Source organism: Sturnira hondurensis, unplaced genomic scaffold (assembly GCF_014824575.4).
Source record: "Sturnira hondurensis isolate 20B ecotype Veracruz unplaced genomic scaffold, ASM1482457v3 Scaffold0005279, whole genome shotgun sequence".
In the NCBI taxonomy this organism is placed as follows: Eukaryota; Metazoa; Chordata; class Mammalia; order Chiroptera; family Phyllostomidae; genus Sturnira; species Sturnira hondurensis.
Window position 1 is genome coordinate 4,954,742 of NW_028077910.1, and position 20,281 is coordinate 4,975,022.

Genomic DNA, 20,281 nt, shown 5'->3' on the forward strand with positions numbered 1-20,281 from the left:
TGTGTTTTCAGCAAATGGTTGGTGAATTTTGAGAGTGAAACATACCTTTCTTAGTAAAACAGTCAGCAGATAAGATATATACAGTTTTACTTTAGGGCAATGAGTGCCTCTAATGAATAAAACAATGTTTTAAATAATTTTGACTTTAGCCTTAAACCATTGGAATTTCAAAGTGTCTTCATCATTTTTCTTCTTCTAACCCCTACAGGAGTTTCAGGGGAGAAATCAATGGATTCAGGAAGCAGTGGGAGTTTAGAGAATACAGGACATGTGGTCTGTCCTGATCAGCTGGTTCCAAAGATAAACACAAGCAAGAAAATGTCCTCTTTAGCAAACCCACCCAGCATCTTGGAAATACCACAAGGGATTAAGAAAAGCTGTGGAGGTAAACAGGTAGAAATCACAATGGAAAGAGTAAAAATGGCAAAGAGCATCAAAGAAAAACAAAACAACGATTTAGAGAAACTGTCCTTTAAAAGGAAGGCAGAAGGTGAAGAAAAGCCAGCTGGGAGGAAAGAGGCAAAAGTCGTGGAACTTGACTGTCCATTGGTCACCTTGCCTCTGCCTCACATCCCCTTGAAGAGCATCATGGACGTGGAGGTGAAGTTGGTCTATGTTGATGAAGAGGATGTGAGCTACGAGTTTGTGGAGGCCTTTACAGCCACTGGGATTCAGCCAACATGCCCAGAGGCCCAAATAGTAGACCCTTTGCACGTACCTAATTTCAACTTCCTGCCTGAGATTGACAAATGGCTTCAGGTAGCCTTAAAGGACGCCAGCCTGTGCTACAGACAAAAGAAATACGCTGTGGCGGCGGGACAGTTCAGAACAGCACTGGAGGTATGGGGTTAAAGGAAATATAGATTCGTGAAAGGAAGCTTGAAAGTTGTGATCACACTGAGCAGCTCTGACCATACTGCAAGGAATAGTGATCACGGGGTGAAAAATACCGAATGATAGGAGGGTTATGTGGTTCCTGGTTTACATAAAGCAAATGAGATGTGCCTGCAAATTAAAAATACCTGTGTACACTTGACATGCAGAAATCACCCCAAAAGCATACTTCATGTTTTTTCTCTGATAACAAACCTTAAAGTGAATGATAACATATATAAAAGTGCAATTGGTTTTGTAATTTAGATGTACACCTATAAAAGCCATAACATTTTATTACAGAGGTGGTGGGTAGAATATAGATTCTCTAGAAATAGGCAGTTAATGAGCATACAAATTGTCCTCTTTTGATGTAGTCTTCATGATTAAATGTAGCCGTCTTTTTAGCTTGAGCTGATAATTTATACAGGATGCTTATTAAACAAAATAAAACCATTTTACTTTATCATCAAACTTCATTTTCCGTCCCAGTCCAGTGAGCTTTATGAGTAATGATTTTTCTCTCTCTGCAAGCAGGTAAGTTGGTCAATATCTAAGAATAAAGAAATAGCCTGTGGACTAAAATAAACTTGAGAATCACCACTAAAACACAAAAGAGTAGTAGGAAAATTGCTTCATCTCATGACTCACTGAGCCTAGAAAAGGATCCAAGTATGTAACTAGAAGTCCTGTTGGCCTGGCAAAATGGGGGAAATGCATATTTCATTAACTGGAAAAAAGTTCGGTGCATTATCTATACATGCCTGGTGGCCACCAGAGATATAATAAATGGAGTGATACAGGGCTCCTTCCCTCTGGCAGTCTGATGGAGGAGACAAACCAATAAACAGTGAAACAAAGATGGTGTATATGCGTAACAAAGGATCCACCACAGGACAGAGGGCATGGGCAGGAGTCAAATGTGAGATGTTTATTATGTAGATTCAAATCGTAAGTATTTCCACTGTTACTTGCAGGTTAAAATGACTACATCTACAAGGAATTATTAATGGATGGTACTAGACAGTGGTGCCCCTAAATATTTCAAAAGAAACTCTAAGGGAAACCTAAGAGTTTTCTCTTTGGGAAACCCAAAGAGATATGAAATGATAAGGTAGAGCACAAATAGATACATCTATAAATATCTTTGTCCATAGAGGGTTATCCACACAAAGAAGAGAAGAGTGGTGTATCATGTTAAAAATGCCCCCCCCCCCAAATGAAGCTATGCGCAAACCACGGGGCACCCTCTGCTGTCCTTTGATCTAAGGACAAGAAGCCTCTGGCTGAGAAAATGATGTTAAAGAAAGACTTCAGAAGGGCCTCAGGGAGGTCCCCACCTCTGCTAGGGCCATTTTCAGCTGTCTCCCTGACCCCAGGGAGTAGGGAGGGCAAGGTTAAGGTGTAACCTGACAGATTAAAAAATAACCATTTGAGCAATGAAAAAAGAGAGGCATAAATAAGAAAGGATATAAACTTCAAATTAAGCCTATCTCAAAGGAAAAGATCTTCTAGAGTAACTGGAAGAAAATATCTGTTTTTTCCATAAAGCCCAATGTTCAAAACTGTAAAAACTGAATCAGGTTTTAATGACCCCAAGATATAATGGTACTGGAAAATACTTGTATTCTGACTCTCTCTTATGAACATTCATTCTCTACCTCCCATCTCTCTCTCTCTCTTTCTCTCTCTGCCCACATGCTCCCTGAAGTTTTTAGGTAAGTGTTGGATACTGATACTAATTACTGGAATTAACAAAGGTAATTATTTTGAGACCTAAACTTAGATTAGATATCTGGTCTACCTTTTGTCTTCTTATCTTGGGAATTAACTTTGGAATCTTACCTAGAATGTCTCTTAATAAGCCAAAGCTACTAGGAATAGAAAAGATTTTTTTTTAACAGACAGAAGTATCTTTTTTTTAAAGATTTATTAATTTCAAGTTAGCAGGGGTTTTTTAGAATTTATTTATTTATCTTTAGAGAGGAATGGAAGGAGAAGAGAGAAATATCAATGTATGGTTGCCTCTCATGAGTCCCTGCTGGGAACTGGCCTGCAACCCAGGCATGTGCCCTGACTGGGAATCGAACCTCAATCATGTGGTTCACAGGCCCGCACTCAATCCACTGAGCTACACCAGCCAGGGCTCAAATAGAAAAGATTTTTAACCTCTTTAACCCTTTCTTCTCCTGAATCTAACTTCTCCTAAGTTTAACTTCTTCAATACTTAGTGTCCTCAGGTATTATTTAATGCATCTCTCTCTTTTCCTTAGATCGTAGCATGGTTTTGAGTAAGAGAGGATAGATGACAAAGCCTGAGGCATAATGATAAGACTCATACCTGAAAGATAGATGCATCAATGAATATTTGAGTGTGTAAAAGTTTAGATTTGGCTGCAAGTGACAGGAAAAAAATGAGTGTCTAAAGTAAGAGAAAAGTTTATTTGGTTTTCACATAAATGTAGATAGAGAGGTAGAGAGGGGCAGGTATGGTAAGATCACCAGGTTGCCTGATTCTGTTTTACTCTTTAACATGAGGCTTTGACCTCATGATCCAAAATAATAGCCCCAGTTGGTGTCATTGCATCCACATTCCAGACAGGCAGAAGGGGAGAAAAGGAAGGACAGAGGCACATTTTGTCTCTATAAGCATACTTCATAGAAGTTGCACACACCATTTTCATTTTTTCCCATGGACCCAAATTTAATGATGTGGCCCCATAAACTTCCAAGAGAGGTTGAAAATGCTGTCTTTATTCCACATGCTCCTAACATTCAGGAGGCCCATTACTGAGGAAGAGGGTAGAAGAGATATTGAAGGATAACTAGCAACTTTCCATTAGAATGTTTGTTACTTGGGAGGCATTGTGAGCATACAAAATGCTTGCCAAACGGATAGTATAAAGACAGCTGCTTGGATTATACAGAAGACTGACTATGCATAAAGTTAACACCACAAAAAAGAAGAAGAAAAGTAAAAATTAGGAAAGGCTCTGGAGATTTGTGGATATTTATTAACTGACATGGTACTTTCCAGTGCATGTGATAATCCCTTTAGGAATATACTGCTTATATGTTAGTTTCCTTGTGCTCTGACAAAGTATTAACTCATTTTGTTTATATATTATAGACATTAACCAGATACATAAGTTTATGGTAATGTTTTATAGTGATTAACATAAAATAGTATGCAATGACTAAAAAGACAATAGTTTAGTTTCCAAAAAGCAGGCAACTTTAATCTTTTAGGATTTCAGAACAAAGAGGAATTCACTAAATGTGCTTAATGAAACTTATTTTGCTGTGTTTTCTTTTTACTGTGTAAAGTTAAACCAGTCGGGTAGGTAAGATCAGTTCTTGGCTCTATGTACAACTCATAAATCTTTGTTACATTTTACTGAATTCAGTCATTTGCTCTTGTGTCTGTATTCACCTCAGAAGTCACACTAGTAGGGGCAAAGGTATAAGCTGAAGATAGAAACACAAAATCATATTAAATTACATTTTCATGCCTAGATGCTATTCCCTGTAATTTGGGGGGACAAGTATATAAATTCACCCCCTCAACAATAGTAGGGGTTGTCTATAAGGAAATATGTAAGATACTGTCCTCATGTGGTTGTATTTGCATATTAAGCAATACACATTACTTTCAATAAATTGCTTAGCTGTTAGTAAAAAGGAAAAAACTAGCTAATAAACATTCATACTGCACTTTCATGGAAAGGATAATAGTTATTAATAAAAACCTACAGGAAATCCTAAAGGTGTTGGAATGTGCTAATTAGGTTTTCTTGTCACTTACAGGAAAAACACTCATTCTAAAAGGTTCTTCTAAGTTTGTGGCATGCAACCTAAACAATATCATCGTTTCAACCTTACTTGTAAAATTGAATTAGAATTAGATCTATACACACCCTTCAAAATTCACAGCTTCAAACAATCCCAGTGAGCCAGCCAAAAAAAGACAGAACACAGCTTATTCCTTACCAAATGGAACTTTCAATTCTGATTTCATCACGTAGGAACCCCTTGAGGTACTAATATATTTTTTTTAATATCTTTGTGCTTCAGTCACTGATCTGTGAAGTTAGAGTAATAACTCACATTTATGGAGCTCTTCCTACGGGTCAGATACTGTATTTTACATTCTGTGAATGTTTACACTTATTATTTCATTTCATTCTCACAACAAGCTTATGAGTTGGGACTCTGATTAGCCTTGCGTTACTAATGAGAAAACCAAGGAAGACAGGTTAAGGAACTCGCACAAGGGTCAACAGCTAGAATGGATAGAGGCAGGAGCTGACCCAGGGTAATCTGGCTCAGAGCTCACTAGCTTAACCACTCTCTCTGCCTTTGCTATACTAAGTGAGAGTTGGTTGGAAATTCAGAATTTGAGGCTGTGCCAGGCCTGCAGAATCAGCATCTGCACACTAAGAAAATTCCCCAGTGGTCCTAGTGTGCGCTGCAGAGTGAGGAGTGTGGCGCCGTGTGATATACCACTGAGGAATGCATTTGCCCTCCAATTAAAGCTTTGCAGTTTGGTCCCTCATTTAAAATGCTGTAGGTGCCTCACTAATTTCATAGGAAATAATTCCCTTTTAAGCAATTTTTTCTATAACAATGGTTTAGAATTTTTGGATTTCAAGGGCCAGAAACAAATTTTTAAAAAAGGTTGAGGAGGAGGATGGCCATTGTATTTGTATTGTGCAAGAACATTACAAAAATAACCATCTATTGCCATCATTTCATAAAAGTATGGAGCAATTTACCACCAATGAGATAGAAAGAAAATAGAAAGTGTATATTCTCAACATGAAAGATTTTTAAAAATAGATTATTTTAATTTTTATTTCATGAGAAGTCTATTAAATTAAAAAAAAATTTTATCCTGGCTGGTATAGCTCAGTGGATTGAGCACAGGCCTGCGAACCACACGATCGCAGTCAGGGCACATGCCTGGGTTGCAGGCTGGTTCTCTGCAGGCCAACTCCCAGCAGGGGACGCGGGAAAGGCAACCATACATTGATGTTTCTCTCCCTCTCTCCTTCCCCTCTAAAGATAAATAAATAAATAAATAAAATTAAAAAAATATTTATTTCTCCTTGGATCAGTACATCAGTCTGAGAACCAGCTTTTGGGAATCCCTGTCCTAGAACTCAGTCCATTGATGGTAAAAGCTAGGCATCCAGGATGGCTGAACCTGCACAGGGCCTTCTTATGAGATTACTTCCAGTGTAATGGAATTTGGTATGAGGCAGGTCCATTTGGGAGCCCATCCAAGGGGGTTTATTTAATGAAGTAGCAAAGATATCTCATTACAGGGCAGCCTCACCTATAATTGCTCTGCTGAGAATAATTCTGTAGCAGGTCTCTAGGGCATAAATGCATGGACATCCCAGAAAGCTTAATTTAAATGGATTCTAACACAGATAGTTCTTAGTGCAACTTGATCAAGAAATCAAGAGTTCGCCAAATTTTCTGAGTGCCTGAGCTATCTTTTTGTACATCTGTGGATTTTGTGTGCGTTCAGTATGCACTTCTTAACTCCTGATGGGGTCCAGGCCCTTTTATTCAGGTAAACATCACAATAACGCCCAAGGACAGGTGTCTTCCCTATTTTGCAGATAAAGAAACTGATATTCTAAAATGTTTAATAATAAAAAAAGGCCTTAAGTGCCATAGCTAGTTTGGAGGAGGGCTGAGACTGAATTAAGGTGCCCCAACTTCACATCTGGAATTCTTACACTACTGTTTATCATAGCTTAAGCGTGTAATAATTGCATAGGAATACTGTTAAAAATGAAGATTCTCATGGGTTAGGTCTGTGATGGGAAACCAGATGCCTCATTTCAAAAACTTCTAAACGATGTCCATGCTGCTAATCCAGGGACCACTCTGAGTAACAAGGACTCATGCCACACCACTGGTAGGCTCACCAAGGCCTGCCACCGACCTTTAACAAGTTAGCAATGAGTGCTTCCATGTAATATCCAGCTCACACAGCTCTGGAGGGCCACGTGGGTCCAGAGCTGGGATGGACAGAGCACCAAATTTGGCATTAGATTATCTGTTTCCCATGGCTTCTGGTACCAAATTGCTATGTAACTTTGGAAAAACTTGCTCAACCCCTGAGAATACCATTAAACTGGAATGATAACTAATGCCCAACAACGAGGTGCCATCGCACAGGGCTCCTTGAAAAGCATGATGAACCCTACATGCAGGTATAAATTGTCATGTACTTCTCAAGTACCACATTTCTCTGTAGAATACCTATTTAACTTAAAACTTTTCCAACCCAAGGATTCTGCCTAATTCAGTGTTTATCAACATTCATAATTGTTCTAACCCATATCCCTTTTCCCTTTTGATTAATATTAAAAATATCATCTTTCTTTAATGATGTTCGAAATTCAATCGAAGGGTCAAAATAATGCATTGCTTTCTACTCTATTCCCTCTTTCAGAAGCAATTATCCAAATCAAACACTATTTTGAACTGTTAACTGCTTTTGACAAATATGTAAGCTTTCACTTTAATGCACAAATTGTGCTAGAAATAATTCACTTTTTTTTTTAGTTGTCAGGTGTAAAGTGACTTGAACTCTGTACGCTCAGGATTAAACATGTAAGATTTCAACTCAGTAGTTCCTGTCTTTGTTCAATGCAAGGACACCATAACTAATAAAGATTTAATGATAAAAGAGATCGTTTTAATGTTAGCAAATTTACCCAGCAGGAAAATACAAAATGGATACCTCTCTTAACCTCAAAATACGATAATAAGATTCGATAGTTAAATAAAACAAATCTCTAGAAAAGCAGGATTTGCCATTATAAGAAAAAGCTATTTTAACACCACTAACATTTACTGGCATTTGCAGCCTGACATGGTGCTAGATGCAGGGCTGCAGATACGAATAAAACCTAGCCCTGCCCCCAAGGAGCCAAAGGTTAGAGGCAGGGCATGTGGTCCTGCCGCCTGTGTGCCAGGGCTTCGCTTGCATTTTCTGGTTATATTTTTTCTCTTTGATTTAGTGTGTTATTATGTGTATCTTAAAAGATTTTTATTTGAAATGTGTCCTTCAAGTAGACATAGAGAAGGACTTCTAACATTATTTCAGTGTAATGTCATTAACTCCAGTGACCATCACACCGATCCTAGTGCAATTAAAATGATGAAAAGATTTAAGCTGCACAAAGGAGAGCTGATTTTGGTTAAAGGAACACAGTATTTTTCAGGCTGAGTATTATTAAGAGGAGATGGGAAATGGGAGGAATGTCTAAGGTGATTCCCCAATTTGATGGGCCCCTGTTACCCTGATGGCCTGGAGCCTCCGCCTGGCTGCTATCCAACTCAGCTGACTCCTGTTAAGCCCTCTCTGCTTCCTCCAGGGGAGCAGACACTGACGCAGCAAGGAAAAGAGCAAAGATCCTTATCTGTGCTCAGCACCCAGAACCGAAGAGAGCTAATGGGATTAGATGCAAGGAGGAGGGGAAGAATGAAGAATGAGGGCTGCGAGGCAGGCACTGGCTACCTGAAGGAGTACTGAGTTTCCCATAGAGGTGAAGTGTGGGAGAGGGGTGAGTAGGAGGATTTTCAGGACATAAGACTATATACTATAAATTGTATCACTGTACAAATGAAAGAAGAATTACATTTGATATAAATATATTATGAAACTCATCGATTCTTCACGTAATTACAGTCACCTGGGGGAGGTATTAAATATATGGAGATGCCCAAATTCTTCCTCTGAGAGTTTGATTCAGTTGTCAGGATTAAGTCAATGACTGTGCCTGGGGCACTGCTATGTTTAAGTTTCCGGGTTATTTTATCGAGCAGCTAGCAGTTGAGAATTTCTAGCATAGAACAAGCACATCACTTCCTTCTTTAAAATCTCCTACAACTGGTGATAACTCCCCTGTGCCTTTTTAAAAGGCATTAAGAGAACTCAAATCTAACCATTCTAAAGGTATTAAAAAAACATCAAGAAAAAATGTCATTGTCATGAAAATGTATCCCTTTAGAAATTCACACTTAAAATTATCTCATAGTTACTTAAAAGCCAAATTAACTTAGTGACAACTTTCTTATTAACACTAAGAAATAGATTGTTATGAAACTCTAGTCAGTGGTCAGTATGTGTCTCTGAAATATTACATTTGTTTATTAGTCATGATCTCACAGAAAATGAGTTATTAGTCCACAGGAAGCTAAGCGAGGTCTCTTTCCTGAACAGGATTATTGCCATAGTTACAGGTGGTCGTTATGGGTTTGAGTATCATGACAGTAGATGTTGGTGTTGTTTTTATATGTGGTCCACTTGGTTTGCATCATTGTGAGTCAAACCCTGATCAACCCAGTCCCTGAAGTCTTACACGACTGTTATTCACGTTGGCAGTTCCCTGCAGCAGGCCACACGTGTGCACACGAAAACATGATTCTTATCAAAATACTGAATAATGTTGCCCAGCATTCCTCCCACTATCCGACTTTCTAAATGTATTACAAGATTTCTAAAGCCAGATGAAGTTCAAAGCAGCAGTCCTCTCTCTTTCCTTCACCCCTTCCCAGCCTTCATACACAAAATGGGGCGATATTTAAACAGACTCTGTAGATACTGAGTAGACGAGATCCGCTTGAATTTATTCAAAAAATGTAACAGAGTGAGGTTGTGGCTCCTCTTTTGATTCAGATGCTCCAGAAAAAAATTAAGAGAAAACTTTTATTTCAACGTCTAATAATTATTTGTTTAATTCTTCTGTTGCCTCATTTGACATTCACTAAAATACAGAAGACTTTGTTTTCACCTGGGAGTTGATTCTGTTCCTATCGGAGAACAGGATGTAATTAGGCAGCAGATAACTTTTTAAAAAGGCAAACAGACAGTTTTTTATTGCACTGTCTCAGTGTGGTTTCCTTATTTTGTGTGAATTGTTGTGAGTACTTATAACACTGGATTCGTACCTATTTAAGTGCCACTACCAAAGTATATTTTATATCCAGAAATAAGTGACTTCTGGAATACTTGTTTTAGTCTCTGGTGATGGTGATGATAATAATGACGATGATGATGATGCTACTAAGCTATGAACAATTAATCATTGTTTTTTTGTGGGGCAAGTTATACCAAGAAATCAACCACAAATTATTAAGTTACTACTTTCTCATTAGTTTGTATCACCTTGTTGGGTAGCGTGGGGGTAACAGCCCAGTATGTGACAAGGCTTTGATCCTCTAGGAATGATTCAAGTTATAGACAAAAGTGGTGCAAGTATATGGAAATCCCGAACCTACCATGTGTCAGTGATGGTTAATGGTTTTGCAGAACAAAGGTCCAGATGGGAGAGGTTGATGCAGTTTGTGATACACATTTATCAGCATGAACTCTGCAGCACGCCCGGTATCTATATTAACTCTCTTAATCCTCTCAATAACCCAGTGGGTTAGGAGCTATTGTTGTTCCCTATTAAAGAGATAAAAATGCATAAAGTACACAGGAAAATGATGAGAGGATTTGGGGTGAATTTAGGGGTTTGACTGGCCATCAAAAATAAATAGCTGAATGGAAAAGCAGAGGGCCTGGAGGGGATGAAAAAGAGTACAAGTTGTGAGAGGAACGTTAGTGGCGGGATGGAGAAGTGGCAGACGAAGGAGGGAACAAAAAGACAGCAAAGAGATGGGTGGGCCAGAGGGAAGCATTATTATCACACACGGGTGATGTAATAAAGCCAGATTCCAAATGGTCTTAAAAACAAGGTAGAGGAATTTTGTACTGAAGGCAATAGAGGCATTCTTGGATAGGAAATACACAAATTTTTTAAACAGAAATAATTGAGAATCAATGATGGAACTATTGAGTAGTTAGTACTTTATCAATACTGTGCTGGCTGTTATGGGAGCAACAAGAAAGTATGAGATTTAAACCCCCAAATGACAGCTCTATATCTTTGCTTATGTTACATATGAAATATAAGTATACTTATTTTTATGGTAGACATTTTATTTGCCATAACTCAAGTGTTGATTTTAGGGGAGAACAGCCAGAGGAATGAGAGTCTGAGGGGACCAGAAAGAGAAACCAGGGTAAGTGGGAAGGAGGTGGCTGTTGCTAGGGTAGAAAGTATGGAACACACTGGGGAAGAATGAAGCTGGAAGAGCTGGCAGGTTGTCAGGGGCCAGGCATGCTTGTCACAATCTTTAACATTATCTAATAGGCAATAGGAGGCCTTCCGAGAGGATTAATATGGCAAGTGGTAAAGTCAGATTTTCTTTTTTTGCTATACCACTCTAATGTGTAGAGAGAGCAAAAACAGAGCTCAGTCTCTGAGTAATGAGCTATTATAGGAGTGTAAAATATACTTAGCGAGTTGTGCCCATCACTGTGTTTAACTGAAATCAGAATAGAATAGAGCAGAATAGAGCAGAATAGAATTACAATCCAATAGAAAATATGAGTTCATAGAATTTTGAAAGATATGTTTTACTTTGGGAAAATATGTTTCTGTCATGCATTCAAGTATATCTATACCCATCTATAAATAGAAATATAAGTAGGAAGAAAGAGAAATAAGTTAATTATGTGTGCTCTCCAGATTTGGGTTGCATGTTTATGTGGGTGGTATAAAAAATATTTCTTACCATAAATTGTGGTGGAAACATTGGAAAGTCTCTGGTTTAGAGGCAGGTATAGAAAGGAAAATACTGGAGATCATTAGGAAGATGTAACTGTGATAATCTAGGTGGGAAAACTAAATGGAAGAACCAGTATAAGGAGGAGAAATCTAATTAAAGGAGGAGAGGAAGAAGAAAGGAGGGAAGGACAAAAAGAAGAAAAATCATCACACCTTGGTGGCAGGTGAGAAACAAAGAAGCATTCCTAAATTTCAAAGTGCCACCAACTCAGAAACATGAGCCTATTTAGAGGTGAAGTGGGTGAAAGCAACTTTGGCCATTTCGTGTGAGGGCTGATGGCAAGCTCATTAGAGCGTATATTTGTTGGCCAGAGCCATGTAGCAAGCATAGGAAAGAGTTTATGACCAAAAATAGACATTGATGAATCATCCATACCTGAAGTATAGTACGAGAGATGAGGAAAGAATCCTGGAGAATGTGAACAATTAAGAAAAGACTATCTTTCAAATTAAGAAATAAGACTAAATTAAGGGGAAACTCAAGTAACTTCTTAGGACTAGAGGCTTTGGGAAAATGGCTAGTTCCAGTGTTTCTAGAGATAGGGCTAAGAGTGAAAAAATAATCTGTTTGGCCCTGGCTGGCGTGCCTCAGTTCGATTCCCAGTCTAGGGCACATGCCTGGGTTGCAGGCCAGGCTCCCCAGTAGGGGGCACATGAGAGGCAACCACACGTTGGTGTTTCTCTCCCTCTCTTTCTCCCTCTTTCTTCTCTCTAAAAGTAGATAATTTTTATTTAAAAGAATCTATTTGGCTGTCAGAGGTCTATAGACAGGACAATTTAAGTGGCTATCTCTGCAACTCAACTAGAAAGCCTTGCTTCCTCAAAAACGAGATAGGACACACTTTAGTTTGGCAAGCCTGGGGATGAAATAGTTCGAACCAAAAAAATTAGTCTAACCATGCTCACAAATCCCGTGTTTAGATTGTGGACTAAAATTTAGCACAATTTGTACTTAGAAATTTTACACACTGGTACAATTAGCCCTTGTACTCTTTATGTTGTTGAGCAACTGATACAATCCCAGTGACCTGGGTTAAAAGAATAAACAATCATCCGAAACACCTGGTTTCATCGATTGTCATCAAGGGCACGCTGCGCTTGCAGGACATGGCCTTTCCGAGCAACGTCCGCTGCCAGAAGCCGAGGTGGGACTGGGAAGGAAGGAAATGGGCACAGTGTCCAAAATACTTACTTTCAAAAGAGGAAAATGAGACAGTAGCTCAAGGGGAATGTAGAGTGATAGGCTTATCTTCACTTTTTTAAAAGAATCTGAACCCGGGACATGATTATATTGAAAGCGCCCACAAAGAGGGAGAATAGCAGTAACAAAAAGGTGGTTGGCTGTGTGTGAAATCCCCAAAACGGCATGAAAGGATCAGGGCCTGGAGTTAGAGGAGAAGGTTAAATGGAACACCGAGACAGGAGGGAAGAGGTCTTATGGGTAGAGGGTACATTGAGAGAATTCTTAGCTTAGATTTTTTTAATTGAGTTAGATGCATTTTAGGAATTTGAGAATTGAAACTGAACATGGGACAGACAGCGGAGACAAATTAAACATGGGCTAAATAGGACTAATGCAGAGAATTAGGGACCTCCCTAAGGAGGGGAACTGGGAATCTGTAATGGTAACAAACTGCAAATTTGTGTGACTTTCTACAGTGTGTCCCTGAAAATCCAAACGTTTTGACTGACTCAGACTTGAGGTTTTGATGAGAAGGATCAAAGGGCAATACCACTGTTTTTAGTGTGGACAGAATGGTTATAACAAACTGTATGGGTCTGGGTGGGTAGGAAAAGACCAAAGGGAGCTGTCAGGCTGAGATCATAGTGCTTCAGGGACTATGGGTTAAAGGATGGGGTCCAAGGGAGCAAAAGAGCTGAAAGTTAGGTAAAAAACAATACTAGAATAAGATTAGAGATACAAAATTCCATAGGACTAAGTTGCTAAATTAGAAAAATTGAGGAATTAAGGAGTTAAAAAAAAAAGGTGACAGGCTAGCATGTTAGTGGGTGATTGTGGAATCACCTGGAGCTGGGTGTCCCTGGTTGCTCAGGACCCCCCTGGAAGAAAGCACAAGGAGGAACTTTTTGAAGTTGACATCTAGGTGTCGACTTTTAGTAAATGTGGGGAAATATCAGGAGCCTAGAAAATGACAAAGTTAGGGTAAAAGAGATAGGTGACCTGCTGTGTGGTGCTAAGGGACAGGAAGGACAAAAACCTTTGCCTGACCGAGGCTATAAGGACCATGGGCTCTTTGGGGGCTCAGCTTAAACTGAAGAATGTAGACAGAAGATTCAACCTCTTGCGTGACTGAATGTGGTGACTGGTTTATGCTGGGACAGGCACCTGACAGTGGCAGCGGTTAGAGAGTTCAGATTTCAGAGGGGAAGCCACAAAGCATGATAAGAATGAAGTTTGGGGTGTGTTTCATTCAAAGAGGGTTTGTAACAGGCTGGGGGCAGCAAGTATCAATTACCTCTCTCCTCCATTCTGGCTGGTCAGTGGTCTAGCTTAGGTGAAGGTCGTATATGACCCACTCATGGTCAGTCTTCATGGAAAGCTCAGCAAGCCTAGTATGAAGGCAGAAAGGAGGAAAAAGACTTCCATGTACAATGAGGTGTAGAATAATTTTCTTCTTTTCTGTTACTGTGTCCTTTTTTCCTTTGTCAGTATAGCCCTAATCAAAAAACAGTAAGGGTTATTACAATTATGTAAACTGGTACAGTGATAAATTGCTTTTACAATACACCTTTAAAGGTAGCCAGCAAGGCTGTTTGTATATTTTGGCATGTCCATTTATATTTATTGGATTTTCTTCTTGTTTTTGATATTTGAAATATTACTGAATAATTGTTTATGACTAGTTAGGAGGAAACATATCAATACATGTGGTGATAATCACATCTTTTTAATGAAAAGAGTCACCCTAATTTACCCTGAGTGTTTTAAAAATTAACTTAAAAAATTGATAAATCTGAATTCTCAGTGGCATTGTTAACACACTGTGTATGGGTGCTGTTTGGGTGCCCTGTGCTTTCAGCATGCTCCATTTGGGATGTTTCCTGCAGCCAGGTTTTGGATAAGGGTGATAATTATTTGTTGGCATGAAAAGTTGTAAACACAGAAAAATAATTTTTAAAATACCAAGCAAAACAGTGAGAAATTAAAAATAAGAAAATAATTATGATTCACACTTACTGATGCCCTCATAAGGTGTGAATGTGGACAGCTGGTAACTTCACATTGGTTAGTTCTTTTGTCTTTATTTTAATCATTTTTAAATTTTTAAAAGTTTACTCAGCAATGGATCAAAATAAGGTGCCCCAAATAGTTGAAAGCAGCCCAAGCCTAATCTCAAATCTCAAATTAGGAGTGAACCGATTGCTCTACTGTGTGCATGGGTTATGGGAACAGCAATCTATCAATAGTAGCCACTTAAGCAAAAGAATTAAGTAAAATAGTATGCTCTCTAACACTGAGAACATACGTCATCTTAGAGTACAGGAAGCTATCACTGACACTGAGGGGCCTGCTCAGCATTTCTGGCTCTCACAGAGAGTTTCTTTCACAGATACTTTCAAATTGAGTTATTGTGCATTCCCTCCACTCTGGTGTCATGAACGCTGAGGGTGCATTCTAAAACAGGTCCCACCTGCTAAGTGATGGATTTAGGTAAGAGTTCTCAGAGAGGGCATCCAGAGAACACGGTGTTACATGTGGGGATGTCCATTTAAGGCATCCCACGGTTGCTGCCGCCACCACTCGTTAATGTAGGCTGTCAGAGGGGAATGAGAAAAAATGAAAATGAACGCCAAGAGACTCAGCGGAAGCCAGAGAGAGGTGTAGGTGGCTGTGCTGGGTTTTTGACCTCCACTTGAGTGCTTCCTGGTGACAGTAACAGACACAGTAGAATCCTCAGCCCACTCATCAGCTCACCCACACACAATGTGACTTTCGCAAGTGGGAGCTGTTCTGTGCCACTTACTGCTTTTATTTTATATGTTTAAATGTATCATTTATTTATATATAGGTGATATATTCACATAGCTCAAAATTCAGGATGTACAAAGTTGTATGTATGACGAAGTCTTCTCTCCACCCCAGTCCCACAGCCCCGCCTCTTCCCTCTAAATGGGCAACCATTGTTTATCTCGACAAATACAAGCAACATGGGATTATATAATATCCTTTTTGTAACTCAATTTTTTTACGTCAAAATGCATGTTAGAGGCTATTCTCTAGCAGTGTATGTCACATTTCCCCTCTTTATTATTGCATCATATACTGTATTAAAGATATTTTTTTTCCATTAATGAACATTTGGGGCAGTATTGGTATTTTTCTTAGAAATAATGCTGTAACTAATAACCTTGTACACATGTCATTTTTCACAAATGCAGGCATATCCTTAAATTAGAATCAAAGAGTTGGCACATTTAAAACTTTAATAGCTATTTACCAAGTCAGAGTCCCAACAGCTATGTATGAGGAACTGTTTTCTTCTGCTCTCACCTAACCAGTGTATTAGCAAAGCTTTTTATTCTTTTCCAAAATAATAGGTAAAAAAATCAGAGTAGAAGATGGATTTGCATTTCTCTTATTATAAGTTGACCATCTTTTCCTTTGTTTTAAGAGCCATTAACATTTGCTTTTTCTCTATAGTTTACTTCCATGTCTATTATTTCACCCCTAGTTTCTAATGGGTTGTTGGTGTTTTTCTTAGGAGTATAGTGGTTTCATTTTTTTTATTTTTTTCACTTTTTTAAAAAGTATTTTATTTACTTATCTTTAGAGGGGAAGGGAAGGAGAGAAATATCAATGTATAGTTGCCTCTCATGGGTCCCCTGCTGGGGACTAGCCTTCAACCTAGGCATGTGCCCTGACTGGGAATCGAACTGTGCTCCTTTGGCTCACAGGCCTGCATCCAATCCACCGAGCCACACCAGCCAGGGCTGATTCAATTTTTTTAAAATTTTTTAAAAAATGTATTTAATTACTTTTCAAATACAGTTTTCTGTCTATTACTCCTATCCCATCCCACCCTCCCTGTGCTCCCCCCTCCCTCCCATTTCCACCAGCGACCAGAGGGGAGAGGGGAGGGAATTTCAGGGGAAATAGGGGAGGGATTTAAAGGAACAAATATAAAGGGTACATGGACAACAACTAAGAAGGGTGGAAATAGGAGTATAGGGGTTTTAAATTCCAAACAAATCAGCAAAGTTCCTTTGGGGCAAATAGGGTTTGCCCCAAATATATATATATTTCTAGCAAATTTCTGCAGAGTAGAAGAAAACTTCCCCTTTTAATTTGTGTTGGATTATAAACTTGTAACAGAACCCAGTTACCATCCTTGAGTGGTGCCAGGGCTGACCTGAGTGGCCATTCCTCACAGTGTGAGGTAAATGTCTCTAAAATGAAGTGCATGCTTATATTTTCAGGAAACGGAATAGGAATTAAGCAATAACACTTAGAAAAAATATTCCCAGTCTATAAAAATCAGAAATGCCTTTCTTAGTTGTAAAGTTCTTGTACAAAAGCGTTATTTCTCATCTGTTGGGAGACTGTAAGATCTTTGGCAATTTGGGAGTAATGATTTGAGATTGTAACATTTTAGATTTGGGTATTGTTCCTAATGCACCAAGTCTAGCACTGTATTTCTCCTAGAAAATCCTGGGGGGAAAACATGGTAGAAGTTAAAAGCTGGCTAAAGCTTTTAACTGGCTGTGACCAGAACTGGCTCTCTAACAATGTGTTTCTAGGTAGCCTGGTAGCACAGTTACGTGAATCCTGGGTGAATTTTTCCTTGTTAAATTTTGTTGAAAGTGCTACATTTTGATTAGTGTTTGGTCTAAACTATTTATTTCAAATAGGAAAATTATTTGATTCCTCCTACCTCATATTTACTGTAGAACAAGAAATAGAAAGACTGTCAATAATGGTTAAGTCAAACATGCTACCCAGTTTAGAATTCTCTCTGACTTCTGACAGTGGTTTGATAGAAGGGCCGTTTTTCTTTCGTGACATCAAAAGATCAGTGCTGAACTTTGAGTACCAATTGTCTTCAGTAATACTGTTTTTTAATCTAAGATGTATAGATAGATTATAGATACATAGGTAGATTTTACAATTCTTTTTATTCATTCTTCATCTCTAGGGTGTAAAGGAGAGCAGAAATGTGTGGGTTCTTCCACTTTCATACACGCACACAAAAGTTTTCCACCATTGTCCTGAAATCACTTCCATTCAAATACTTAGAAGCATGGTCTTATCTGCAGTTCACTTTGTTGTGTGTGTACTTGAATCAGGATTTATTATGTCATTCATGTGTGGCAATGGCCTTCTTAGCACACCTCCTTCAGTTCTCACACACACCCAAAGAAGTAGGACTATCATTATCCCCATTTTTCAGGTGAGGAAACTAAGGCTCAAGGCAGTCAAATAATTTGCTTAAGATCACCCTCCCAGTGAGTAGCAGAGTCAGAGCTTAAACTCAGGCCTGTATGATTCTAGCCACATAGTACTATAACCACTACATATGCTGCCTGCTTGGCAGTGAAGCCCTTTTTCAAATAAAATCTTACAAAGAACCATGAGTGATAGTCAAAATATTTTATAATCAACATAGCCAAATCACTGAACAGTCATAAAAAGGGCACAAACTAATCTGAACAGATGCCTACAGCCAGTGGCTGATTCTGAGCTCAATATATTTAGAAAGATAAAATGAAGCAGTTCTGAAACTACTCTAGAGAACTGTGACTCGCCCTGTGGCCTGCCCATCACATTCTATTCAAAGAAGCTCATTCTATTCCTTTTTAAGTCTATTTTATTGATTATGCTATTACAGTTGTCCCATTTTTTCTCCCTTCACCCTGCACCCCTCTCCCTCCAGAATCCCCCCACCTTAGTTCATGTCCATGGGTCATATATGTAAGTTCTTTGGCTTCTCCATTTCCCATACTATTCCTAACCTCCTCCTGTCTATTTTGTACCTATCACTTATGTTTTTTATTCCCTGTACCTTTTCCCCCATTCTCTCTCTCTCCCTCCTCTCTGATAACCCTCCATATGATGTCCATTTTTGTGATTCTGTTCCTGTTCTAGTTGTTTGCCTAGCTTGTTTTTGTTTTTGTTTTTTAGTTTCAGTTGTTGATAGTTGTGAGTTTGTTATCATTTTACTGTTCATAGTTTTGATCTTCCTCTTTTTCTTAGGTAAGTCCCTTTAACATTTTATATAATAAGGGCTTGAACTTTACTTTATCTGGGAAGCACTTTGTCTTCCCTTCTATTCTAAATCTTGGATGTAGGTCCTTGCTTTTTTATGACTTTAAATACTTCTTTCCAGACTTTTCTTGCCTGTAAGGTTTCTTTTGAGAAATCAGCTGAGCATCTTATGGGAATTCCTTTGTAGTTAACTCTCTTCTTTTTTCTCCTGCTTTTAAGATTCTCACCTTATCTTTAATCTTGGGTAATTTAATCACATAGTGTCTGGTGTGTTCTTGTTTGGATTCAACTTCTTTGGGACTCTGTGAGCTTCTTGGACTTACATGTACAATTCATTCACCAGACTGGGAAGTTTTCCTTCATTATTTTTCAAGCAAGTTTTCGATTTCTTTCTCTTCCTCTTCTCCTTCTGGCACCCCTATGATTCAGATGTTGGAATGTTTAAAGTTGTCCCAGAGGTTCCTAAGCCTCTCCTCATTTTTTGAATTCTTGTTTATTGAATTCTGTTCCAATTGAATGTTTATTTATTTCTTCTGTTCCATATCGTTGAGTTGAGTTTCGGTTTCCTTCCCTTCACTGTTGGTTCCCTGTATATTTTCCTTTATTTCATTTTGTATAGCCTTCTCCCTTCATTTTGCAACTAAAGTCGGTCAATTCTGTGAGCATCCTTATTGCCAGTGTTTTGAACTCTGCATGTGATAGGTTGACTATCTCCTTGTTGCTTAGTTATTTTTCTGGAGTTTTGATCTGTTCTTTTATTTGGGCCATATTTCTTTGTCTCTGCGTACTTGTTATGTTGTAAGGGGCAGAGCCTTGGGTACTCACCAGGATGGGGCAACCCAGATCACTGTATTATGATGCTATATGAGGAGGAGGGTTCAGAGATAGCACAATGCCACTTGCTTGGCTCTTGCCCCACTTTCAATCACTTCCTCCACTACTCACAAGTGAATTGGGCCATTCTGGCTCTGGTTCCTGGGTTGCTGGGTTTGTGTACATTCTAGGATCCTGTGGGTCCCTCCAATTGACTCTCTTATGAGACTGGGAGTTTCTCCCACTGCTACAACCCCCACAGGTTTTTAGAGCCATACGTTTTGAGGCTCCAGTTTCCCATGCTGGAACTCTGGGTTGCATGGTCTGTCTCACTCCCAGGTTATTCCTGCCAGCTTATCCACACACAAATATGGGACTGCCTGGTCCACCAGTCACCAGGCAGTTGAATCATTCCACCAGTCNTGCCCCACTTTCAATCACTTCCTCCACTACTCACAAGTGAATTGGGCCATTCTGGCTCTGGTTCCTGGGTTGCTGGGTTTGTGTACATTCTAGGATCCTGTGGGTCCCTCCAATTGACTCTCTTATGAGACTGGGAGTTTCTCCCACTGCTACAACCCCCACAGGTTTTTAGAGCCATACGTTTTGAGGCTCCAGTTTCCCATGCTGGAACTCTGGGTTGCATGGTCTGTCTCACTCCCAGGTT

General features: G+C 39.1%; 1 protein-coding gene across 1 annotated transcript in view; it reads left to right on the forward strand.

Annotated features, from left to right (window-relative positions):
* Window positions 1–228: 228 nt before the first annotated feature.
* The window catches only part of SPATA16 (spermatogenesis associated 16), a 190,560-nt gene continuing 170,507 nt past the window's right edge, over window positions 229–20,281 (forward strand). Inside the window, exon 1 of the mRNA XM_037046707.1 lies at window positions 229–840. Within this exon, the coding sequence (XP_036902602.1) occupies window positions 229–840 (612 nt within the window). The remainder of the gene's footprint in view (window positions 841–20,281) is intronic.